This window comes from Tenrec ecaudatus, chromosome 1, assembly GCF_050624435.1.
Source record: "Tenrec ecaudatus isolate mTenEca1 chromosome 1, mTenEca1.hap1, whole genome shotgun sequence".
NCBI lineage: Eukaryota > Metazoa > Chordata > Mammalia > Afrosoricida > Tenrecidae > Tenrec > Tenrec ecaudatus.
In genome coordinates this window covers 247,755,245-247,782,225 of record NC_134530.1, presented here as the reverse complement: position 1 = coordinate 247,782,225, position 26,981 = coordinate 247,755,245, and the positions used below count along the sequence as shown (strand labels likewise).

General features: G+C 38.5%; 1 protein-coding gene across 1 annotated transcript in view; it reads right to left on the bottom strand.

The window, feature by feature from the left end:
• DNAH14 (dynein axonemal heavy chain 14) overlaps positions 1 to 12,729 on the bottom strand; it is a 419,312-nt gene extending 406,583 nt beyond the window's left edge. Inside the window, exons 1-3 of the mRNA XM_075542667.1 lie at positions 12,720 to 12,729; positions 12,073 to 12,207; positions 4,279 to 4,397 (exon numbers count right to left, since the gene is read on the bottom strand). Of these exons, the coding sequence (XP_075398782.1) occupies positions 4,279 to 4,397; positions 12,073 to 12,207; positions 12,720 to 12,729 (264 nt within the window). The remainder of the gene's footprint in view (positions 1 to 4,278; positions 4,398 to 12,072; positions 12,208 to 12,719) is intronic.
• Between the last annotated feature and the right edge of the window lie 14,252 nt (positions 12,730 to 26,981).

Here is a 26,981-nt window from a genome sequence, read left to right as displayed (position 1 = left end):
ATGGGCTTCCAGAACATGGATGGTGACCATAGCTGGCTGTCATTCCAACAGAACAAGGAGATACTATTGTTGTTGCTCTTGTGAGGTGCCATCGAGTTAGTTCCAAACCATAGTGACCCTATGTGCAACAGATTAAGTCACCATCCTCACCATTGATCTGATGTCCCTGGAGAAGGACGACATGCTTGGCAAAGTAGAGGAACAGTTGAGACAGAGGAAGGCCCTCAAATAGATGAATTGACACAGTGGCTGCAGCAATGGGCCCAAGCACAGGTAGGGGCAAATGAGTGGTTTAAAATCAGGAAAGATGTTATATCCTTCATCATATTTACTCAATCTGTATGCTGAGCATATAATCCAAGAGGCGAAACTTTATGGAAAAGAATGTGGCATCAGGCTTGGAGAAGCGCTTATTTACAAGTTGCAATATGCAGATGACACCATCTTGTTTGCTAAAAGCAAAGAGAACTTGGAGCATTTGCTGATGTGGAGCAAAAACTACAGACTTCAATATGGATTATACCTCAACACAAAGAAAACAAAACTCCTCACAACTGGGTCAGTAAGCCATACAGCAATAAATAGAGGAAAAATCGAAAGAAAAACATTGTCAAGGATATCATTTTACACAGATCCACAGTCCAGTCCCCATATAAACAGCAGTCAGGAAATCAAACAATATGTGTTCGTCTGGGTACTTGGAGAAACAAATCCACAGCAACTCATGTATAATAAGAGTTTTATATATAGGTTACGTGCACATCAAGAAAACATCCCAACCCAGTGCTGCCCAAGTCCACAAGTCTAGCATTAACCCATATGTCCGACATCAATCCACAAAGTCCTCCTCCATCTTACAAAACGCATTATGACACTGACTTCAGGAGGAAAGCTGAATCATTGAGCGTGTAAGCATCTCAGTGCTGGCAGGGGTCTCCACACAGCTGCTCCAGCACCCAGGGCTGCATCGGGGTAGGTCCATGTGGCTTCTCCTTAGGGATGACTTGTAGGAAGGGAGCCTTGCCAGCTGAAGGAACTGCAAAGGCAGCTGCACCCTAGTCCAACCATCATAAAGCAAGAGACCCAAGGCTAATCGAACCATTTATCCCGCCTCCCTTCAACTAATCCCACATGTGTTTATCCGCCAGGTTGACACAATAAACTAATTCACAATGTATCGCAAAGGGCAAATCTGCTATGCAAGGTCTATTTTGTGTTAAAAAGCAATAATGGGACTTAAAAGACTAAGAGTCCCCTGACCAAAGCCATCGAACTTTCAATTGTCTTATACGCATACGAAAGCGGGACAATGAAAAGGGAGACAGGAGATTTGATGTCTTTCAACTATTTGTTGACTAAGAAGTTTGAACATATTAGAGATTGCCGGAAGCATATCTATATTGGAAGAAAGACAGCTCGAATGCTCCTTAGATGTGGGGACATGTACTCGGGACACGTCATCGGGAGTCCTTGGAGAAGAACAACATGCTTGGTAAAATAGAGAGTCAGCAAAAAAAAAAGAGAGACGAAAAAGAAGACTCCCAATAAGGTGACCGCCATGAATACATTCAAACAGTAGTTGAAATTCGCAGGCTCAACAAAGGAAAGGCCGTGAGGATGCCGCAGGATGAGGCATTGTTTCCCTCTGCTGTGTGTGTCCAAACCAACTTCATGGCACCTAACCACTATTGATGCTGCTTGCTTGGTGAGTAAGCTCGGAAAACCCCTCCCTTTCCAGAACTAGAAATGAGCTCCGGAGGCAGAGTGGGTTCTTCGTTAACCACAGGTCAGCAGTTCAAACTCACCAGTCACCGTGCAGGAGAAAGACAAGTCTTTCTACTACTCTAAATAGTGTGTCTAGGAAAGCCACAGGGGCCCTTCTCTGTCTTAAAGGGCTGCTATGATTTTTTTTTTAGAGAACTAGGGACAGATTCTGTTCCATCTTAGATCAGCTGTCATGAAGAGGTTTGAAGAGGTCGGCCTTATTTACATTCTTCCATTCCCTCTGGTCGTGCAACCTTATCTTTAAGGATAAATAGATAAGAATATGGATAACATTGACAAATTATGGAAATATAGAGGTCATAAGATGGAAAAATCAGGTACCTGTAAATACAGGACTGAGAAAGATAGATGGTCACAAAATTATATTACAATTGATTCTGAAATCACAAAGAATCTGAATTAGAAGAACAGAGCAGGAAAAGAGAAAATTCAAATTTCAGGCAGATTGCCCCCCTTTCTAGGGATCCAATTGGTTAGAGGGGAGGATAAGAACGGCCGCCACTGAAAGCACAGCACCTGAGGTCTTAGAGGCTTGTTTCCTAACAAGCAGCCATCGCAGTGAGATGCCAACTAAGCCCACGTGGAAAAAGGCACATCTGAAAGAGGGAATGACATCAGAGCTTAGCTTGTGCACCCCTGGTTTGCAGAAGGCTATGGATGACGGTGGAAACCCAAAATCCCTTTGCAGAGTCCACACAGGGATTCAACCTCCGGCGAATACTTCCAATCATAATTGAGGGATGTGAATAGTAATGTTATCCAACAGCGAGCATTGCAAAGGGGATCGTGGCAGATACAGTCAGGTCAGCATGTAATATCTGCGTTTTGAACCCTTCTGTCATTTACTCTTCATTTTGAACCACGTTAAAACTGTTGTTTTTTTTTTTAAAGTGAAGAGGTAATACCGTGGATGTAAGGCCCTGGGGAATTCCCTCTGACCAGGGAGCAGGCATGTGAAGAGCCGTGCTAACATGCAGAGTGCATTGGAAAGTGGATTGTTGCAGATGCGGTTAGGTTAAAATTTAGCACACTATCATTTGATCTCCCTTATGATATTTACATTTGTTCTAGTTTTTGATATTTTCTGGCTGACCGAGGTTTTTTATTTTGTTTGTCATTCCATTTTAAAATATTTTCCTGTGTATGAAATGTAGGACAGGTACATCTATAGAGACAGGAATCAGATTAATGGTTCCTTGGGGGTGTGGCAGGAGAGGATGGGGGAAACGGGGGCCTAATAACAATAAGTACAGTAGAATCCCGCTACTCGACTGCATCAGTACTCGACACAATGGTATTTCAATGGGAAATGTCGAGAAAATTTTGCATCGGAGCTTGAACAAAACATCGGAATGTGACCCAACACACATGACTTCTGTAAACAAAAGCAGTTCATGTTTTTCTCACTTGGCTTTGTTAGTACATGTTGTTTCAACCTTTGGTGGCTGTGTTCCAAACGTTTTCCTATAACTTTCTTAGTTTTTGTGACGTTTTTAGATAAAAAAAAAACATGGGTCCCAAGAAAGAGTTTTTTTTTTAAAAGAATCATCATGATAAGGAACCGGTTGATCATGTTATCGATATTGTTGATAATAATTTAGCAAACCCTTTTGGAAAACAGTTAAGGAAACATCACCAGCAGACCATATTAGGCAGATTTTTTTTTTATTTTAAGAAAGCTATCCAGGTGCTGGTGAAAAGAGGCAAAGAAGGGGGGAAACTCCTGAAAAGCAGCTATCAGTTGATTTAAAGTAAGGGATCCCCCTCCCAAACAAGGACTTTCTCCATAGTTCCTCTGCACATCAGTGTCCACAGATCCAGATCCTCATCAGTCTCAAGGGATGGGTCATACTGTAGTTGTTAAAAACTTTTAAAATGTTATGCTTCTTATTTAAATTGTATTGTTTAACGGTGAACTTATTTAATTTGAAATTTCTGTTTAATTTTTTTCTATAAAAAGGCAAGGTTAGGGTAAAAATTTGATGGTCGAGAATGGATTAATCCATTTTCAATTATTTCTTATGGAAAAAATTGATTCAGAACGTGACTGCATTTCATCTCTACACCCCTAGAACACATTAGCATCGGTTCCGGGGTTCTACTGTACAAGAATGAAGAAAATAGAAACTGGTCTAAAAGTGACTGTGATGATGACTGTACCATTCCTCTTGAAGTGACTGAACTCATGAATTGTATGATATGTGAATTATATGCCAAGAAAACTATTGGGAAAAAAGAAGAATCTTATTTTAAAAAAGAACAAATAGCCAAATATTTTGATGTGCTGTAGGCTTATAACTTTTAAATCTTATCTGTTCTTTCATTCTCTCAGCGAAATGAAATGATGGAAAATGGTTTCATAAGAATCCACTGTGAAATAATGATTATTGTGTGGTATTAATGTAATATCTGATTTTTATGTAAGGAATGAAATGAGTACACCAGAGATGACAGTTTTAGATACTGGTTTTTATAGTTAAAATAAAATAATACCTTCTTACTTGCAACCTCAGAACTTGGCCATGTCAAATCACTCTTCAATAATATAGTCTGCAAACCAAGCTTTGCTCTTAATCTTGTAATGTGGACTATTGCATCTCTAGCCTGTGGTTCTAATTTAGAACATAAAGAGAGATTCAATGTAAGTGCATGTGGACATCAGCTAAAAATAGTGCACAGCATTTTAGAAATTCTACAAAGAGAAAAATTTTACATAAAAACTGTAAACAGGGGAGAACATATATCTTAAAATTCCGTTTTAACAGAAGCTGAGAAAGGGAAAGTATTTCCCCATTTAGGACAGATGTAATAAGAATGTAGTCTCACATGTCTACAGATAATTGCAGTAGGCGAGAACAGGAGCAAGAACCAGTAGCAATACATGATTACGCCCCGGCGAATCCTTTCTGACCGTGGGAGAGGGATGTGAAATACCTTCCCATCAAACGGGAGCATTGTGAACTTGATGTTGGTAGATGAAGTTAGTTAAAATGTAGTACTTTATCGTTTAATCTCCTGTTTGACTCATTTTGAAGATATATATATATGAAGGGCAAATACCCATGGATTGAGCCTTCAGGGAGTCCCTCTGGCCATGGACCAGGGATGTGAATGCCCTCGCTATTGTGCAGAGGGCAATGGAAAGTGGATTGTTGCAGAGCCGGTTAGGTTAAACTCTAACTCCTTCCTTCACACAAATATCCAGTTTACATAACACGTATTCACTCATAGATGATTACATATTTTATTACGCATGATATTGAATATTATATTGCATGTACTAGTATTTCCTTTTGGTGTCTTTAACTCTTGTATCCCTTCCAGTGTCTTCCTTTGCCTGGATCATTTTGTTTGAACTCCCCCTTATTGTGAATTATCTTTCCATTCACCAAGTTAATATACGTGTGCCCTCTAGTTAGTAATGTACACTATCTTGCACGTCCAGTCTTGGTAAACCTCAAAGAAGACTTCTTTTAGTGTGGAAATCTTTTCCTGGCCTTTAATAATAGCGGCGTCATACAATATCTATCCTTTTGTTCTGATTTCACTCAGCATGCTCTCTTCTCGTTTTATTCATGCTTCGTCAGTCTTGCGCAGTCTTCCTTTGTGTATCAAAGTATGCTCCTCCAGTAGTCTGCGGCCGGGCACTTTGTTTGTGCCTCTGTTTTCTCTCTGTGAATAATGCTCAGTGAACACAGCTGTGCACATATGCATTCATGACACAGCTCTTATTTCTCTTGAGTGTACTAGTAGTGGGACGTATGGATCATATAGTATTTCTATTTCTAACTTTCTGAGGAAGAACCATACTGTCTTCCACAGTGATTGAACTGTTTTATCACCCCACGAGCAGCGTATGAGGGTTCAGCCCTTCTACAATCTCATATTTGTTATTTTAAATTTTTTATTATTTATGCTGGGGATCCTGAGCATGTATGCATCTATTTCTTAGCCACTTGAATGTGTTCTTTTTTTTTTTTTAATTTTAACAATTTATTGGGGCTCATACAATTCTTTTCACAGTTCATATATATACATACATCAATTGTATAAAGCACATCTGTACAGTCTTTGCCCTATTCATTTTTTTCTCTTTTCTTCTTTTATATTTTATTAGGGACTCATACAACTCTTACCACAATCCACACATATACATACATCAACTGTATAAAGCACATCCATACATTCCCTGCCCCAATCATTCTCAAGGCATTTGCTCTCCACTTAAGCCCCTTGCATCAGGTCCTCTTTTTTTCCCCTCCTCCCTCTCCCTTCCCCCCTCCCTCATATGCCCTTGGTAATTTATACATCGTTGTTTTGTCATATCTTGCCCTATCCGGAGTCTCCCTTCCCCCCTTCTCTGCTGTCCCTCTCCCAGGGAAGAGGTCACATGTGGATCCTTGTAATCAGTTCCCCCTTTCCAACCCACTCGCCCTCCACTCTCCCAGCATCGTCCCTCACACCTTGGTCCTGAAGGTATCATCCACCCTGGATTCCCTGTACCTCCAACCCTCATATGCACCAGTGTACAGCCTCTGTCCTATCCAGCCCTGCAAGGTAGAATTCGTATCATGGTAGTTGGGGGGAGGAAGCATCCAGGATCCGGGGGAAAGCTGTGTTCTTCATCGATACTACCTCACACCCTAATTAACCCATTTCCTCTCCTAAACCCCTCTATGAGGGGATCTCCGTTGGTCGACACTTGGGCCTTGGGTCTCCACTCTGCACTTCCCCCTTCATTTAATATGATATATATATACATATATACATACATATATACATATACACATATATACACATACATACACACACTTATATCTTTTTTTTTTGCATGATGCCTTATACCTGGTCCCTTGGGCACCTCGTGATCGCACTGGCCGGTGTGCTTCTTCCATGTGGGCTTATTTGCTTCTGAGCTAGATGGCCGCTTGTTCACCTTCAAGCCTTTAAGACCCCAGACACTATCTCTTTTGATAGCCGGGCACCATCAGCTTTCTTCACCACATTTGCTTATGCACCCATTTGTCTTCAGCGATCCTATCATGGAGGTGTGCAGTCAATGATATGATTTTTTGTTCTTTGATGCCTGGTAACTGATCCCTTGGGACCACTCGCTCACTCAGGCTGGTGTGTTCTTCCATGTGGACTTTGTTGCTTCTGAGCTAGATGGCTGCTTGTTTATCTTCAAGCCTTTAAGACCCCAGTTGATAGCCGGGCACCATCAGCTTTCTTCACCACATTTACTTGTTCACTCACTTTGGCTCCAGCCGTTGTGTCGGGAGAGTGAGCATCATAGAGTTCGAATTTAATAAAAGAAGGTATTCATGCCTTGAGGGAGTGTTTGAGTAGAGGCCCAAGGTCCTTCCGCCACCTTAATACTTGACCTATAAATATAGACACATAGATCTATTTCCCCATCCTCCTATATATATTTGCATGTACATGTCTTTGTCTAGACCTCCATGAATGCCCTTTGACTCCTAGCTCTTTCCTCCATCTCCCTTGACTTTCCTCCTGCCCTACTACCATGCTTCATCGCCACCTGGGCTAGAGTATACCTCTTCTCTAAGCAACCTTACCCTTGATCATTTCCCACCAGGCCTGCCACTCCCCCTTCTCTACCATTTGGGGTCCCATGTTTTGAATGTGTTCTTTAGTGAAGTGCCTGCTCAACTCTTCTAACCATTTTAAAAATTGGATTCTCATTTTTTAATGTTGAAGTTTTCTATACATTTTAAAGATTAGTTCCTGTCTGATATATCATTGTCAAATTTTTTCTCCCAGTTTGTGGATTTTATTTTTTATTCTTTTGATGACATTTTTTTTCTTGTGGAGAAGGGTCTAATATTTAGGAAATCCCAGTCATCTTATGCAGCTTGTGCAGTTTTTAAAAAATTAATTAAAATATCATTTTATTGGGTGGTCTTGCAACTCTTATAACAATCCACACATCAATTGTATCAAGCATATTTGTACATATGTTGCCATCATTTTTTCCCTAGATATTTATTTTCTATTGAGCCCTTGCTATTAGATCTTTTTTTCCCTCCCTCCCCCACCACCCTCATGACCCATTGATAAATTATAAATTATTATTATTTTCATATCTTACACAGACTGCTGTCTCCCTTCCCTCATGATTTCTGTTGTTCGTTTACCTGGAAGGGAGAGGGTGTATGGTGTGGTTGATGTGTCATGTATTGCGATGGGTTCCCCTCTTCTCCCCGCCTCTTCCTCACCTTCTTCTAACCCTTCTGTTCTCATGTAATAGAGTCCCTAAGTTTGTCAACAATCTTTCTTTGATGATATTTATTCTTTGATGTAAAATATACCATACTATTGGCTCTATATTTGGATCTGTGACTCATATGAAATTCGTATTTACTTGGTATAAGATATGGGTCCTCTTTCATTTTTCTACAAATGGATTTCTACCTTTGCCAGTACAATTTGCAAAAGAGACATATCTGTTCCCCATTTAATGTGTTTTAGTCCTTTGCCAAAGATCAATTGTCCATAGTGGACAGATTTACCCCTGGATTCTCAAACATTTTTCCATTGCTGTATATGTCTGCTATTGTACCAGTACCGAGGTATTTTGGCCATCATGATTGTTGAGTAGGTTTTGAGATTAGGGAATTGGAGGCCTCATTTTTGTTTTTCTTTAGTAGTATATATGTACATACCATATATACCAGACCTCTTTCCTTTCAATATAAAGTTGGTGATAATGGTTTCTATCTTTTTAAGACAGTGATGAGGAAATCTGAATAAGGGTTACATGATATCTGTGGATGACTTTGGGGAGTACTGACACTTTCAGAATGTTACTCCTCTCCAGCACAATAGTATATGTTCCCATTTATGTAGGTCTCTTTTGCTTTCTTGCAGTTACTCTTTTGTGGTTTTCTTTGTGTAGGTCTTTTATATATCTGGTTAGATATTTCTTAAATCTTTGATCTTTTGGGTGGCTATTGTAAGTGGTATTATTTTCCTGATTTCCTTCTCAGAGGAAAGTTATTAGTGTAAAGGAATCCAAACTATTGTATGTTGATCTAGCACCTTGCCACTTTGCTTCTCTCTCAATTCTAGTCATTTTCTTGCGGAGTCTTTGGGAATTCCTGTGTATAGGATCATTTCATCTGCAAATACGGTTGTATTTCTTCTTTGTCAATTTGAATGCCTTTTATTTCTCCTTCTTGCCTTATTTTTCTGACTAGACCTTCCAACACAATACTGAATATACTTGCCCATAAAGGAATAAATACTTGTTTGATTCCTGTTTGCTAGCAGAATGCATCCACTCTCTCTCCATTAGGATTAATATTGCCTGTTGGTTTTTGTACATATGCCTTTAATTATGCTGAAGAATCCCCCCTCTATGTCTATTTTGTTGAGTGTTTTTATTAGAAATGGTTGTTGGGTTTTCTGCTTCTTTTCCTTTGTTTTATTTATGTGGTGAATTATGTTATTTTTCTAATATTGAACTATCTTTGCATCATCATGGTGAATTGCTAGCCAGTCAGTTCTAGCTCATAGTGACCCTACATACAGCAAGACACAACACTGCCTGGTCCTGTGCTAGCTTCACATTCTGATGTTTGAACCCATTGTTGCAGCCACTCTTTCAATCCATGTCCCTGAAGGGCTTGTTCTTTTTCATTGACACTTTACCAAACATGATGTCTTTTTTCTAGGCACTGGTCTCTCCTAATAACAGGTTCAAATATGTGAGACAAAGTCACACCATCTTCATGTCTAAGGAGCATTCTAGCTCTATTTCTTTCAAGACAGACTTGCTTGTTCTTCTGGCAATCCATAGTACTTTCAGAATCCTCCATCAACACTATATTTCAAATGAATGGACTCTTCACTTATACTTAGTCACTGTCCAACTTTCACATGCAGGTAAAGTGAGGGAAAATATCATGACTTGGTCCAAGCACATTTTAGTCCTCAAAATGACATTACCACTCTCTAGCACTTTAAAGAGGTCCTGTATAGAAGATTAATCTAATGTAATATGTTATTTGATTTCTTTACTGCTGCTTCCTGAGCATTGATTGTGGAACCATGTAAAATGAAATACTCGAAAACTTCAATATTTTCTATTGCTCCAGTTGTGATGATTTTGGTTTTTGTTACATTGGCTTCCAACCCATGCAGTAAATTACAGACCTTGATCTTCATCAGCAAGAGATTCAAGGCCTCCTCATTTTTAGCCAACAAAGTTGCATTACCTGCATATCGCAGGTCATTAATAAGTCTTCCTTCAACTCTGATGCTACATTCTTTTTCATATAATACAGATTCATAGAGTACTATTTTATCAACATACAGCTTGAATAAGTACGGTGAAAGAATACAACCTTGTCAAGTACTTTCCCTGAACCTAAACCATACAGCATCCCCTGGATTCTCTTTGAAAGACTGCTTCTTGGTCCTTGCAGAGGTTCTGCATAAGCACAATGAAGTGTTCTGAAACTCCCATTCTTCTTTAAGATTATGATCCATACAATTCAGTGTCTTTGTATAGTCAATAAAATCTAGGTAAACATTTTTCTAGTATTCTCTGCTTTCAGTCAAGATCCATCTGACATCAGCAGTGCTCTCCCTGGTCCATGTCCTCTTCTGAAGTTGACTTGACTTTCTGGCAGTTTTCGGTTGATGTAACGCTGCAGCCCTTTTGGACCTATCTTCAGCAAAATCTTATGTTCACGTGATATGATATTGTTGGCTAATTTCCACATTCTGCTGAGTTGGCACACATATGGATCTCTCTACCAGTCAGTTGGCCAGTTACAATTTCCTTGGCATAGATGAGTGCTTCCAATATTTCACAAGCTTTTGGAAACATTTCCATTGGTGTTCTGTCAGTTCCTGTAGTCTTGTCTTATACTAATGCCTTCCGTACAGCCTGGCTATCTTCCCCTTCAATTCCATGGGTGCTGCTTCTTGAAAAGGTTGAACATTGACCAATTCTTCTTGGTCCAATGACTCTATATTCCCTTCATTTTCTTTGATGCTTCCTGCAGAGGATAATATTTGCCTGCATTTTCCTCTAATTCGTTGAGTTTGAGGTATGCTGAGTATGTTCTTCCTTTTGGCCGTCAGTTCCAGGTCTTTCCACTTTTCATTTTTATTTTCTACTTTTTCTTGAGCTGCCCCTTGAAATTTTATGTCCAGCTTTTTTACTTGATCATTTGCTTTATCTACTCTATATGCAAGAGAAAATTTTTAGAGTCTCTTGATATCTACTTTTGTCTTTTCTTTCTTATGTTTGTCTTTTTAATGGCTTTTAATTTTCTTTATGAATGATGTTCTGATGTCATCTCACAGCTTATCAGGTGTTCTGGTATTCGGGTTCAATGAATCACATCTCTTTTCTTGAGATTTTTTCCCCCCAAAATTTGGTTGGAATACACTCCACGTTGTATTTTAACTCTTGTAGCCTTGGTTTTTTGTTTTGTTATGTGTTCTTCAGCTTTAAGCTAAATGTGTAGATGAGCAGCTGGTTGTGGTTGTACGCGTCATAATGACTTACTTCTTCAAAGTCAGCGAAGGAGAGATTTGAGACAGAGTCAGTTGGTAAGACAGACTTATATAACATAAGCATGAGAATGACATGCCATTGTTACTGCCATTGTTAGAAGCAGTCACAGGTCTAATTGCTTGATATATACAGCACTAGGAATCTAGATAATAGGGCTAACTTAAATTTCATTTACCACATCTGTACCCTCCACCCCATCCCAAGATATTTGTTATTGACAATTTGGGAAACCTCTGAGGAAAAGGAACGAGGAAGCATAAGTTTCGATGATTTTTGACAAATCTCTCTCTGCACCATGGCAGTCCAACAGAAAACAGACACTATTTTTGAAAAAGGGACAGTATAGAATTTAATTTTAATACAAATAATAATTTCAGGTTTAGAGAAATGACAAACTGGAAAATCTATGTGAGTGGACAAACCCCATTAAAAAAAACTATTTAGTTAGAGATTTAAACTATATAGCAAACAAAGACCTAACACTCAGAACTAAAATAGTAATATTGTGTTACAACAATAAAACAAATCCACACAGCTCTACCATATTTACAGTTCTATAATTTTCCAAAATAATTTTAAAACACTTTTTAATCATTCCTTAAGCAACCAAATTCATAACACTTAGTGTGATACTTTCTTTAAAAGGCAGTGTCTAACATAACCACAAAAAACCACAAAATAATTAGAAAAAACACAATATCTTCTAGAAGAGGTGGTTCAGTGATACTACATACCTGTATCGTCATATAAAGAACACTTGTCTTTCCTAATTTTGGAAGAAACGAGAGCTTGATTTTGTTCGATTGTTTTCTTTTTCTTCTTATGGAAAACTTGTTCTGGAGCAACTATAGGTTGTTGAATTGTATACTCTTTAAGGTAACCAGAAAAGAAAGTCTACATTAGCTGAATAGTCAGAATGGGATATAAATCATGCCATGATAATTCCACACACCAAGCTAAAGGGTTAAGCCTTAAATGAAGTACTATGATGTAGTCACCAAAGTTCCCGATTCCAACCTTAGCTACAAGTTTTACCGCGCCACTCCAAGATTTAGTCTGTGAGTTATCTACGTGCCTCAGTTTCATCATTTCTAAAATGAGAAGTAGAATAATAACCATCTCATAATTAATCATGAGAATTGAATTAGTTAATACATTTAAAGAGCACAGTAAGTGGCTTTTGTTAATTAGTCCTTAATTTAATTAGTACAGTGAATCTTTAAAATGTGAATCCTTATCCAAAATAAATATAGAACAAAACCTTTCCTATTATTTGGTAACCAAGCACATAAAATGTTTAGATAAAAGTGCAGGAAAGTAACAAAGGCCCTATTACTCATATTTCTTCTAAGAGTTGCCTAATGGTTATCTTTTAACTTACCTAGATACATTTTCAATATATAGAATGGGGAAACTGAAAATAGGGCTTTTGAATGCAAATAAATTTTGTTTTCATAATTCGTTTGACAAATATTTATGTAATGCAAATCATTGAGCTATAATACAGCAGAAGCTAAGACACAGTAATTACAAATAAGCAACACAAATGAGTGCTCATGATGTAGTCAATAAGTTCTATTCCAATCAATAAATCCTAACTCAGAGGTAAGAAAAATCATATCCATGTGTAATCAGAGGAGACTGTATACTTATCCTGCTCTGAGAAATTAAACCTTAAAAGAGAGTAAGGGGAGGGGAGGGGCCAAGTAAGGGACAAGAGAAAAAACATTTAAAAGATTTGTCAGAAGATCACAGTGAAATCTTCAGTGGGAAGTTCATGGGTGCCAGTTATGAAAACTTCCCCTTATCTTTAATGTTCATTTCACAAGTCTCCCCATGTCCTTGTCTCCAGCAGAGCCTGGTTATTTCCTACAAATATCACTGACCCGCAACTCTCTCAAGAAGTGACTATCTTCTGCACCCCAACACTGGGAAATAAGCTTGTTTTCCTCCTTGGGCATTACAAGTTACCTTCTTAAAAGCGACAACAAAAACCACCCACACAACCCAACAAAATCATCTGATCCTTTTGAAGCTCATGCTGTTGGGTTGTCATATTCTCATATTTTTATTCTTATGTATCAATTGCCTGATCACTCAGTTAATCAGGAGCCTGACTCCTAGGAGGCTCCACTTTTTCCATTTTAAATCTGCTGTCATTCTGCATGAGTTTCGTCAGTACCATGATTCCCCTCAGCACACCTCAAGTTTCTAGAACTTCTCTCATCTGTAGTCTACATCCAATTTACCACTCTAAGATAATATCCTGGGGGTTGTAATTACTTGCCCATTATCCTTCCATTTACTAAATACTCCCAAATGATTTTTTTCATGTAAAAAACACAAGTCCATTGCCTCATTACTTTTTCAATCCATTATTTCTCTATTTTTTTTCATTGTTCTCCTTATCCGGCTGAAATTACTTCATCTTTCCATATACTCTGGCCAATATGCTAAATTATCTTTCTTTTGGGTCTCATTATATTGGCAAAAACAAAACAAAATAAAACAAAACAACAAAACCAATAAAAACAAAATGAAACGTCCTGGATGATCCCAACTCTATGTGCTTTCCATCCCTCTGTCTGCACGCACACCAAACACACTGCCATCAAGTCAATCCCAACTCACAGTGAACTTACATAGCAGTTTTGAGACTGTAAATCTTGACAGAAATACACGGCCTCATCTTTCACTCTCAGAGCAGCTGGTGGGTTGGTTTTGAACTGCTTACTGTGATGAGCAGTCCAATGCCAAGCCTGCAATGTCACCAGACTTCCTTTATATTTGGGCACTCTAGTGTGATTAAGAAAAGAGCCCTTGATGGATGTGTTTTTGATCTCTTAAAAATAATATTAATCAATTATAAATGGACCCTGATGGCAGGTCAGGGTTTGCCTAGTTAACTTGCTCTTCCGACTTTTCAACGCTATTTCAGATTTTCTCATGCCCCTCAAGTCTCCAAGCCTTTACTTTCCATTTTCTCTTGTGCATCTTAGCGGAATTCTTATGCCTCAGAGAACATAAAAACTTCCAGTGGGAATCCCTTCAGTTTTACATAATCAAAAAACCAACCAGCCTATCTGCACACCTTCCCGTTCCTCCTGCCTTCCTGATTTCATAAAGGAAGTGTCTACCAGACTTACCATTTCCATTTTTAATTTAGGGTCCATCTCCGCATATTTATGCTATTATGTGCTCTTTTTCCCCTTTTGCATACCCAAGTAGCTTTTGGTACCACCGTAAATAAAATCTATCTCCTAGCCACATCTCCTCCAGTGATTAATCTGTATCTTACCTTTCTTCCCTGATGAACCTCTCAAAAGAGTTGCCTGTGGTCACTTGCACTTCCTCATCTACTACTCATGTCTTACTCCATTCTAGACTGATTTTGGAATGCTGCCAAAATTGTACTCAAGTGGTTATACCCTACAGGTTAGTAAATGCAATTAATATTTTTTCAGTTATCATTTTATTTAATCTATAAGTAATCTATGATACTCACACTACTCTTTCCTTTTTGGGAAACTGTTTCATTGACACTTCATCTACATATACAATTCAATAGTTCATTCATATTAAGAAGAGTTGTACAATCATTACTATGATCTTTTTTTCAACATTTTCTTCATCCTAGTACTCATTGATATCAGTGTAATTATTTTTTCAAATTGTGGCAAAAATATAGATAACAAAGCATTCTCCAATAAAGCAACTTCTACATGTATAATTCAGTACTGTTGATCATAGTCTTCAAGTTGCACAATATTATTGATATATTTTCCCAAATTATTCCACCATCATTATTATAAACTCAATGGTCCCTAAGCAAAAACTCTTACTCCTTGATCCATGCTGCTAATTGATCAACTTTGGTTACTTCTTCTTTTTTTGTTTATAGTAGTTTTCTTGATATAAATAATATTCACATATCATACACTTCCTAGTTAGCTCACTTACAAAAGCATTTTATTGGGGGTTTGTACAATGCTTATCACAATCCATCCATCCATCCATCGTGTCAAGCACATTTGTACATTTGTTGCCAGTTAAGTCTCTTTTCAGAAAAGTTATATACGCATCATAATAGTCCATTCTAGCGCTCCCTCTCCATCCCTGAGCAACCATCGCATCAGGTACCGTCTCTGTGCATCCACTCCTTCTGTACTTCATAAACTGGGAAACCTCACAGGAACCGTAAAAACAAAACCATAACAACACAGAAACATGGAAAAAGAAAATAGTGATAAAAATAAAGAGTAAGAAAGAAAAGACCACCAGGAATACTGAAAAAGCCAGAGAAGAAATTTCTGCTATGCACAAAGCAAGAAATAGTGAATTCTAGAGCAAATGCAGATTGGGTCAAGAAGGTGGTCAACTGAACAAGGATTCTATCACACCCTGGTCCGCTCCCCCCCTCCTTACATTGACAGTAATCTCTGTGTGATAGTAAGGCTCCTCAAGCCCTCCCCTGCAGCCAGAGGAGATCTGCCAGAGTCTTAATCGGAGTAGATTCTCTGCAGATGGGTTTTGGGTTCCCTGGGTCCTCCATTGTCTTCAACAAATTGAGTGTTCAAAATTTAAACTCTGATACTTTTCCCTCTTCATCATATTTGAACAATGTTATCATCATTTTTGGATCACACAGGTGGGTGTGCTTTTTCCATGTGGATGTACTCGATTCCTCATTTAGATGGCTGCTTCTTTGAAGACCCCAGACACTATTCTAACTGACAGCTAGGCACCATCTGCTTTATTCTCCCCACTTCGCTGTAGCACCATGATCTTCAGTGATCTCTTCATGAAGGCCAGTATTGAGTAGAGCCATGTTATAAGAACTGTTCTTGGATTTGGGGAGTAGAATTAAGTGGAAGCCCAGATCCATCTGCTTGTTATGAACGACTCTAGCTTCCTTTGGCTGTCATATTATGACAAAACCCAAACCAAACAAGAACAACCCAAAACCAAAAACAATCAAACAAACAAAGACATTTTCAATCATTCCCCTGGGGTATAAGGTGATTGCATTGGTAACATCAATAATTTATCCACTGGCATAGAATTTAAGGCTCTGTTGATATGAGAAGCATACGTGAGTATAGCCCAACTGCAAGCTGAATTCCATGAGTTATTGCTTTGTACAGATTGATTTCTTCATTGATTTAACTCTGTTTACATTAAACATGCTTTTGGTGAGAGGGGAAAATTTGCTGTAACATTTCTTTCATCCTTGCCTATCAGATTAATACCTTTAATATTAATGCAAGGGGAGCATTGTGATACTAAATATATGGTGGCTCTGGGTTCACTCTTTCATTGGAAACCCATTAAGGCAGGGGCCCCATTCAAAGTCCAAGGACCACCATTTCCACAGGCTTGGGTGGTCATGTTTTGCTTCCTCTTCTATGGGGATTTTCAGTCCTTACTCCAAGGGCTACAAGTAGTTTTGAGGTAGGGCCCCAGTTCATTAAATTAGGCTTCCACATCGAATCTTTCTGGTGTAGCTGTTAGGGGGATGCCATGTTCCCTGTAAGGCCAGCATCTAGGGTCATCATAGTGCACAGTCCATGGCATGGTTCACTGAGGGTTGGGGAAAACATATTTCAAGTATCCATTCAGGAACATAGAACTAGGTTTATTCACCCTGTTAGTTTCCCTCCGATTATTGTTTAGCATCCTTTCCCGATATGAAGTTGCCCCTCCCCATTTACCCACTGTAAGCACCAACAGAAACATCAGTGCCTCCTCGGAGATGTAAATGCTCCCCTCTCCTGGTCTGAACTTGATTTTCCAGTAAAATTCTCCTCTCATCCCTGTGGAGGACCTGTTGACTTGTCACAACCTTGTCTCACTGTTGTAAGCCATCAATGGGATGGTCTTCTCTCTTTTCCCCCTTCTTAAAGGAGTGACCTCAGCAAATGTGAGGCCTCCTCTTTTGAGGTGGTTCTTACAAAGTGTACACAGGGGTGTGATGTATGGGTTCATGGCCAGTTGGCAGAATTTCTTCCCTTTAGTTTGGGAATTGGCCTCTACGATGTGTTTAATTGGTGTTTCTCCTTATAGTACTAGGCTCAGACAATATTTACCCTTTTGTGATAGACTTAACTTCACTCCGCATAATGGTTTTCAGCTCCTTTCATGTCATGCAGTGTTTCATGCTTTCAGCTCTGTGTTTTGGTTTTGGGGGAGGGAGGGGAGGGGGAGGGGTGTACATAGCATTCCATTGTGTGTAGGTACCACCATTGATTTATCTATTCCTTCACTGTTGTGCATTTGGGCTGCTTCCACTTTCTTGCTATTGTCAACTGTGATGCTGTCATCGTGGGAGCCCATGCTTGCATTGTGTATTTTGGGGCTTGTGCCTACTAAGTGGCATTGCTGGATCTCGTGGGTTTCAATCCCAGTTGCTTTAAGCGTCGCCACATCGTCTTCCAGGGTGGTTGCGTGTACTTCACAAGTCCACACAGAGGGTGCATGAGTGCCATTCTTTCCACAACCCCTCCAGCATTTGTTGTTTTCTGTTTTTATGAACTGGGTTCGCATTGTGGGTGTAAGGTTGTATCTTGTTGTGGTTTTAATTTGCATATCCCCGATGGCTAGTGATCATGAGCATATTTTCATGTGTTTGTAAGCCATTTGTGCTTCATTTTTGGTGAATTGTCCCACTTCCTAATTGGGTCATTGATTTTTGTTTGTTTTTTAATTGAGCTGTTGTAGAGTTCTGTAGATATTGGTAATATGACCCTTGCCTGATGTGGCTGTGGGGGGAAGGGGGACGGGGAATGTATTCCAATCTGTGGGCTCTCATTTTACATTCCTGATATTTGCTCTTAAATGAAATGGTGCTGAATTCATCATGAAAAAGAACATTTCCAGATCTATCATGAAGTATAGTGTGATATGTGATAAGATAATACTTATATACCTATTAAGAAGCACAGTTGTTTTATTTTAATAAATCCTTTTTGGGGGAGGCTCTTACAGCTCTTATAACCATCCATACATCAATTGTATCAAGCACCCTTGTACATATGTTGCCATCAACATTTTCAAAACATTTCTTTCTACTTGAGCCCTGGAATCAGCTCCTCTATTTTCCCCTCTCTCATCCTCCCACCCTCATGAACCCTTGATGAATTATAAATTATTAAAAATTTTATATCTTACACCATCTGCTGTCTCCTTTCATCCACATTTCTGTCATTCATCTCTCTGGGGGTAGGGTGTGTGTTATACATTGATCATTGCAATTGATTCCCCCTTTCTCCTTCTTTGGCCCCTACCTTCCCTGACCCTCACAGTATTGTTACTCCCATTACTGTTTCTGAGGGGTTTATCTGTCCCGATTTCCATGTGTTGAAAGCTCTTCTCTGTACCAGTGTGCATGCTCCTGTCTATCCAGATTTGTAAGGCAGAACTGGGGTCATGATAGTGAGTGGGAGGAAGCATTCAAGAACTAGAGGGATGTTGTTTGTTTCAACGGTGCTGTATTGCACCCTGGCTAACTCTCCCTTCTTTCTTACCCTGCAGTGAGGGGATGTCCAATTATCTACCGATGGGCTTTTGCTCTCCACTCCAACTCTCCTCATTCACATCAATGTGATTATTTCTTTGGGTCTTCTGATGCCTGATACCTGATTCTGTCAACACCTCATGATCACACAGGCTGTACTTCTTCCATGTGGGCTTTGTTGCTTCCCAGCTAGATGGCCACTTGTTTAACTTCAAGCCTTTGAGACCCCAGATGCTATATCTTTGAATAGCCAGGCACCATCCGCTTTCTTCATCACATTTGCTTATGCACCCATTTTGTCTTCATAATTGTGTTGGAAAGATGAGCATCGCAGAATGCCAGGTTATTAGAGCAAAGTGTTCTTGCATTGAGAGAGGACTTGAGTAGAGGTCCAATGTCTGTCTTCTACCTTAATACTTAACATATAAGTATATGTACATAGACCTATATCCCTATTATTATATATTAATATATTTACATAGGTACATGCCTACATTTATGTTTCTATAAATGTCTTTTGCCTCTTAGTTCTTACCTCTATTTCCTTTTACTTTCCTCCTGTCCCAATATTATTCACAATTACTTACCAACAACTAAAGCCAATAATGAAGTAATTAAATAATTCTACCAATGTATTCAGTCCGAAGTTGATCACTCATGCAATCAAGATTCAATGATAATTACTAATGATTGCAATTTTAAAGTTTGAAACAAGGAGGGAGGATCAGTAGTTGAAAAGATGGCTTTGATAATAAAACAGTTCTAGAGATCCTATAATAGGATTTTTCCATAACAGTGGTTTCTTCACTGTAAATATCTATTTGAACAACTCTACTTTTATACCTTACCAGATGGAATACATGAGAATCAAGTTCATTAAATTACTGGGAAAGGATTGTGAGGAAGCTCAATAGCATCAACCAAAACAAAGTCAGGGCCAGACAGTAGAACAGACCATCACTTGCCTATTAGCAGGTGCAAGTGGAAGCTGAAGAAGATGAAAACAAACATATGCAAGCCAAAAATACAACGTTGAACTTATACCACTTGTATTCAAAGAACATATCATGAATAGATTTCCTTTAAGAACAGATTTACAAATTGAGCATTAATGATTGAAGACCTGACCAGTTGTAGGATCGCATCAGGAAAGGTCATTAAAAAGACAAAAATGAAAGAAAACATCAAAGTGGTTGCTAGAAGACACTTTGAAACTTACTATGGAATGAAGAGAAGCTAAAGCAACTGGAGTAAAGGATGAAGGAAAAGGCCTTAGCAGAAAATGTCAAAGGCAGCTCAGGAAGACCAAGTAAAGTATTATGACTAATGCGCAAAGACCTGGAGTTATAAAAAAAGCCAAGAAGGAATAACATGCTCAGCATATCACATATCACAAGCTGAAAGAACTGAAGAAATCATTGAAACCTAGAGTTGCAATAGACAGTCTCGGGAAAATATCAAATGATGCAGGAAGCATCAAAAGAGGATGGAGTGAGCACTGTCACTATTCAACCATTTCCCCAGGTTGAATTGATTTTCAGGAATCATAGAAGTAGTAGTTAAGAAAGAAAATTAAGTATTGTATTGGGTGAATGTGCTGTGCAAGGTCTCTTTGAAACGTTTTAGAGCAGACATGCAACTTTGAGGACGAAGGGGCAACCATGGCATCGTCAGTTGCCTGAGATGTGTGTGAAAGGTAAATAACGAATAAGATGGACTGGAGAAGAATGGATGCATTTAATCTGTGATGCTGGCAAATAGCACTGACAATTGCCACTGTAAGCGGGATGGAAAGAATGCGTGCTGGAGGAAGTACAGACAAACGCTCCTTAGAAGCGAGGGCAAAGAGGCTCCACTTGATGTGCTTTGGACATGTTGTCAGAAGAGACCAGTCCCTGGAGAAGGATGTCGTGCTTGGTAGAGTAGAAAAGCAGGGACAATTGGAAAGCCCCTCCCTGGGAGGGACGACACAGTAGCTGCAGCACAGGGCTCAAACATAACAGCGGTGAGGATGGCCTGGGACAGGGTGGTGCTTTGTTCTCTTGTAAGCCTTGAATTGGAGACCATCTGATGACGCCTAACAACAGTGATGTAAATAAAGTACCTAATTTTGTCTTTTAAAAGTAGGCGCTAGTATTTCAATATATTTCACAGATATTCCCGAGTTAATAACTACGAAAAACTTATTTCCAGATCTATTAAAGAACATATAAATCAACATGCCTGAATATTGATTTTGATCGATGCGTCCTGTTTTCTTTGACTTTAAGGATGTAGAAGATGTTCTCTTTTCTTCTTTGTTTTCTGGTTGACTCTCTGGTGACGTAACATCAGATCTTTGATCTACATTGTTTAAAGGTCTAATATGACAGAGAAAACAATTCTAAGAAGATGAATCCATAAACATAGTAAGAAAATATTGAGGTGCTGACATATTACCTAAAGTTTCTCATTTATAATTGAAATAGCTTCAAAGATTTAATAGATTCTAGGGTTGACAGTCTCTTTACTACAAAGATTAAATGCCAAACTTCGTATCATTTAGTCTTTCAGGTAATTTATTTCACAGGCACTTGGAAAACCAGATCTCAAATATTTGTATAGAGTGTCTAGTAGTTAAATGCTACGTTGCTATAGTTATTTCACGCCTGCTTAGCTTTCATGTCTATCAGCATCTGCGTTCATGGGTTACTGTTATCGCAGGATTGTGCACAATTTTACCTTTAATTCGTGTGCTACTCTAACCGTCTTCGTTTTCCTTGATGAGTCTGTGCAGATGCCCCTACGGTTGTGTATTGCCTTTCCTTTCATCCAAGTTCATATGTGCCGATCCTCTAATTATTTACCTCTTCCCTCTCCCACACCTGGTACTCTGCAACGCATGGTTCTTTCTCTGCATATATTTGTCCTCGACTTTTAACAGGAGTGGCATCTTTCAATTCTTGTCATTTCGTACTTGATAAATTCACTCAGCAAAACATCTTCTAGGTTCATTCATGTTACGAGATTTTTAGTATATTCGTTCTTATGCTTTATAAAATTGCATAGTATTCCATTGTCTGTTTAACCATTCATCTGCTGATGGATATTTAGGTTGCTCCCATCTTTTTACTATTGGGAATAATGCTGTGATAAACATGGTTGTGCATTTATTTGTGTGTGTGTGTGTGTGTGTGTGTGTGATGGCTCTTGTTTCTCCAGGATATGTACATAATAATGAGATTCCTGGATCATATAGTATTTCTATTTTCAACATCTCAATGAAGTAATATTCCATTTTCAACAGTCGTTGTATCATTCTACAGTCTAGCCAGCAACCTCTGAGAATTCTAGTCACTCCACACCCTCACAAGCATTTGTGATTTTATGCTCTTTTGAACTTTGCTAATAATGCTAGGTTGAAATGATATAACTCTTTGCTATTTTGATTTGTATCTCTTGAATGACTGATTGTATTTCTTCATGTATTTGGTAGTCTGAACATTTTTTTTTGGTGGGGAGTCTGTTCATGTAATATCCTCTGCCCATTTTTTTACTTGTATTGTTTATCTTTCATTGTTGAGGTCTTGAAATTTTCTGTACATTTTACAGATTCACCCATTGTCATTGTCAAAGTCCTTTTCTCATTCTGTGGGCTCTCTTTTTACTTTTTTCAGTGAAGTGATTTGATATGCACAATTTTTAGGAGGTCCCAGTTATCTAGATTGTATTCTGCTATTTGAACATTATTTAGTTATGTTCAATAGTTCTCTTTTGTTATATACTGAGTTTGCCCCTATCTTTTCTTTGAGGATCTTCATATATCTTAGGTTTTACACTTAGGTCTTTGATCCAGTTAGTTTTTATATATGGTGAAAGGTATGTCTCCGGTTTCATTTTTTTCTGGAAATGAAGATCCACGTTTGCCATCACTGTTTGTTAGAGAGACTAACTCTTCTCCATTGAATGAATTTAAGTCTTATATTGAAGATTATCCATCCAGTCTCTTCAACAAAACTGGACCTCTGACAAAATTGGATATCTATATGCAGAAAAATGAAACAGGACCCTATCCTCACCCTCTGTACAAAAAACTAACTCAAAGTGGATCAAATACCTAAATGTAAATTCCAGAGCCATAGAGATCATCAAGGAGAACATAGGAACGGACTTAAGGGCCCTCCTGTAGGCTATCCGCAGACGATCAAACACAGTGAAGGAAGTGCACACAATAGAAGACATAATAGATGAGTGTTACCTACTGAAAAGAGAGCCCACGGAATGGGAAACATCCTAGCAATGATACAATGGACAAGGGACTAATCTCTACAATCTATAGAATTCTGTAATGTTTCAATAACCGAATTTTAAAAGTGGGCAAAAGATATGAATAGAAATTTCACCAAAGGAGACATTCAAATGGCTAATAGACATGTAAAAATGCTTATAATCATTAGCCACACGGGAGATACAATATCAAAACAATGATGAGTTATCAACTTACATTGACATCGATAGCTCGTTTCAAGCCCATTTAAAAAAAACAGAACACAACAAATGCTGGAGAGGGTGTGGAGAGATTGAAACTCTCATCCACTGCAATTATATACAACCATGGTGTAAAGCTATATAGTGATATCTCAAACCAAATGGGAATAGAAATCCCATTTAATCCTGCAATGCTTCTGCTGGGCATATGCGCTAAAGAAGTAAGGGATATAGCAAAACAGGCATATGCACTCTCATTTTCACGGCAGCGCTCTTCACAAGAGCAAGACACTGGAAACAACTCAAAAGCCTCGCCGTAGAAGATTGGATTTTGGGGCATACACACAAAGAAGAAATTTTGGGGCATACAGACAATGGGATGCTATATATCTCTAACAGAGATTGAAGAAAATACAATCACCTCACTACATGCATGGACATGGAGAACATTATGCTGAGTGAAGCTACTCAGTCACAAAGGGGCAAATATTAGAGACCACTACTGTTAATTATAAACACCAAGAGAGACCTCAGCATATGTTCTCAGGTCCTGTAATCATTTCATATGGTCTCCCAAGCGATGTTGTAACATAAACCTTCTAATGCTTATGAACTATTTATTACTTCTTATTTGTACATCTACAAAAATCACTTCAGAGAAGACCCTACCACTCAGATTTGGTTACTTTTTCATTTATCAGGAAATGGGAGAGGCCAAATAGTTCCTGCCATTCAGCAGTGTCCCAAGTTGCATTTAATAGAGTCTTCTACAATGGCCTTATTAAGAGAACTGAAATATTTCACTGGATTTAAAGCTGAACACACTGGGGTAGGATGAAACAGATGATTGCTATCACAGTGTAGTGGACTTTGAAGTCATTGGAATCTGGGTCAAAAATCTTGATGTAGTGTTGTCCAATAATTGACAAGCTAAGACCACCATACAAATACCATCTCCATATTTCCTTTTCTCTGTGTGACATGGATCACTGCAGATGTAGTGAGCAAATGCTATTGGCATTTTTGCCCCGTGTCTGGCCCTCATTGTTTTCTTAAGCAATGTTCAGTCACTAAATTTTTAACCTGTTATAATCACCGGTCACTCCTCAGGAGAAAGATGAGGCTTTCTCTGCTCATGGAGATTTAGTCTTGGAACTCCACAGGGGCAGATCTCTACTGTGCAGGGTCCCTATGAGTTGGGAGAAGTTGGTAATGAGTTCGTACGTTGGGTTGGTATGGAGAGAGCAGTGGAAGGGTGGCACATGGGAAGGCAGTACTCCAGGGCGCGATTGCCCAGACCTCCACCCTTGGCCCACATTGAGTGCTCAAGTGATAGGTAATACCTCTCCATTCCCTGGCTTACTTGGGTGGGAGTGTGGCATTGATGGGGCAGACCCATCTCTCCAACTCTTTCTCCGTCTGCTCTAAGGTGTCATGCCCTATCCATAGTCCATATCTAGAACGCACTGCTTTTTGTCTCTGCATTTTCTCAGTTGTCCATTCATTCCTCATATCCAGTAATCACTCTTAATTTTCCCCCACCCTGGTATAGCCAAGAATGGCTTGTTAGGAACCACTTGCCTTAATTGTTTTTACTTTAGAAATTTCACCCAATCCTTTTGTGACATTTTAAAGCTTTTCATTGTCAGAATGACTTAGCACTAACTATATATTGTTGAAAATTTACCTTAAAATAGCTCATCATTGTTATATCTTATTTACCTTGTTTTTGAGATTTTTTTCCCCTTGTACATCTGTGGATTTGTAGTTGTCTTATACATGGGTATATGTCTCCATATTCTTTCTGAACAAAACTATGAAGTAACTAGATAAGAAAAAATACATTCACATGTATTAATATATAATTTTACTATAGACGATATTTGACAATATCACCATTGGTATTTAAAGCTGCGTACATGTTCCTCACCTCCTCACTAGGCTTAATAAAACACTGCCTTCAAGTGTTTGTTGCATATAGTATAACTTCCAGATCCTTCCCTGGACTAGTCTTCTATGGGAAGTATCTATTTTGTCCAACTTTACGACTTTGTCCAAGATATCTCCTTTGTCCGCGATACTTCTATGGGAAGTATCTATTCTGTCTTTCTCTAAGGCAATGGTTTTCTAGCTCGTGTTGTAGGCTTATGCACTTACATTTTAAATTTAAGTGCTAAAGATAAAAATAAAGTGTAAGTCCACCTTCTCAAAGAGTATCTCAAAAAAGAATTAGGGAAGTCATCAGATCTAACAGCCTCAACTGTTAAACTCATTTTGCCTCTCACTAAGCAGTAGAAAAGGAGTATTCATATGGGACCAGCATTCTTCAGATAGATCAAGATAAAAAGGAATGGGCTTTGAAGTATGAAACAGAAAAAGTCTCCTTCTGATTAGTCTAGGAAAATCTAACAGATATAGAAAGATCCCAAATAAAATGATGCACTGCATGGAGGTCTACTTGCTAAATAATTTAAGTATATATGGTTGTCAAGAATCATATTAGGATGTAAAAAATTTAAATTTTCAAATGAAAATATTTAAAACAAATCAAATAAGACAGGATCAAATAAGCCAGAGGAAAGAGCAGGCCTTGCTGGAATGGAAATAATAGAAATCAGCACATCAGGCATGCCGTCGATAGCTACAATAACAACGCGGAAAAGCATGTCTAGTGATCATATTCAAGGCGCACCAAGACAATCTTTCTTTATTCAAAGTAAAACTCAGAACCCAAAGAATATCAGGGAGGCTCAGAAAAGGGCCATTCACTGCAGGCAAGAATTGAAGGACACAACTTTGGGACCTACATTTTGAGATTAAATGAGACACATACTCTAGAGAAGAGCTGTACATTCAAATGCATTCCTGAGATAAACCTATATAAACTTTACAATACACTAAGGATGGGTAGATATAAAATAGAAATTCATATAATCATAAAAGAGAAAACTGATTTCCATAATTGTTAAATTGATGAAATTCAATGTGTGATTATTTTTTAGTAATACAGTCCTGTTATTAAAAAAAGTCATGGATTCTTTCAAGGTATAATACTCTATTTAATTGAGATTCAAAGTTAAGTTTTTCCTCTCATCAAAATGGTTGCAAATGTTCATCTGTAAACATTCTTAGCTCAGCTGGTGAACCACAGAAGCCAGATTTGATCCAGAGGTGATAGTTTTCCAACACTTAACTTCGACTTTGACTTTGGAGTGGCTCATATACATACTCATGCTCTTACCTTTGCCACCAAGCACCCAATAAAGATGAGAAAATGTGATCAATCTCATTACAAACTAAAAAATGTAAAAATCAAATGAATTATTTGCTATTTTAATCAGACCAATGAAAGCATATAAGATTGATAAAACTCATTATTGGTGAGGAGGTGAGGAAATAGTTATTTCCATGAACCATAGATGGAGCTGTAAACTATCTAGTGAATAATTTGTGACAGAAAATTTAAGATCAATAGTATTATTTTAAATGGGAAGTATTTTGACTAAGAATATTCAGATGCCAATATTCAATTTCATGGTAGGATGACTGCACACATGAATCCATACATGTATACGAACACACACACAGGCACCACACTTTCCCAACATAGTGAAACTGCAGAATTCCACCACCATCACCCCCCACCCCCCACACAAAATTCAA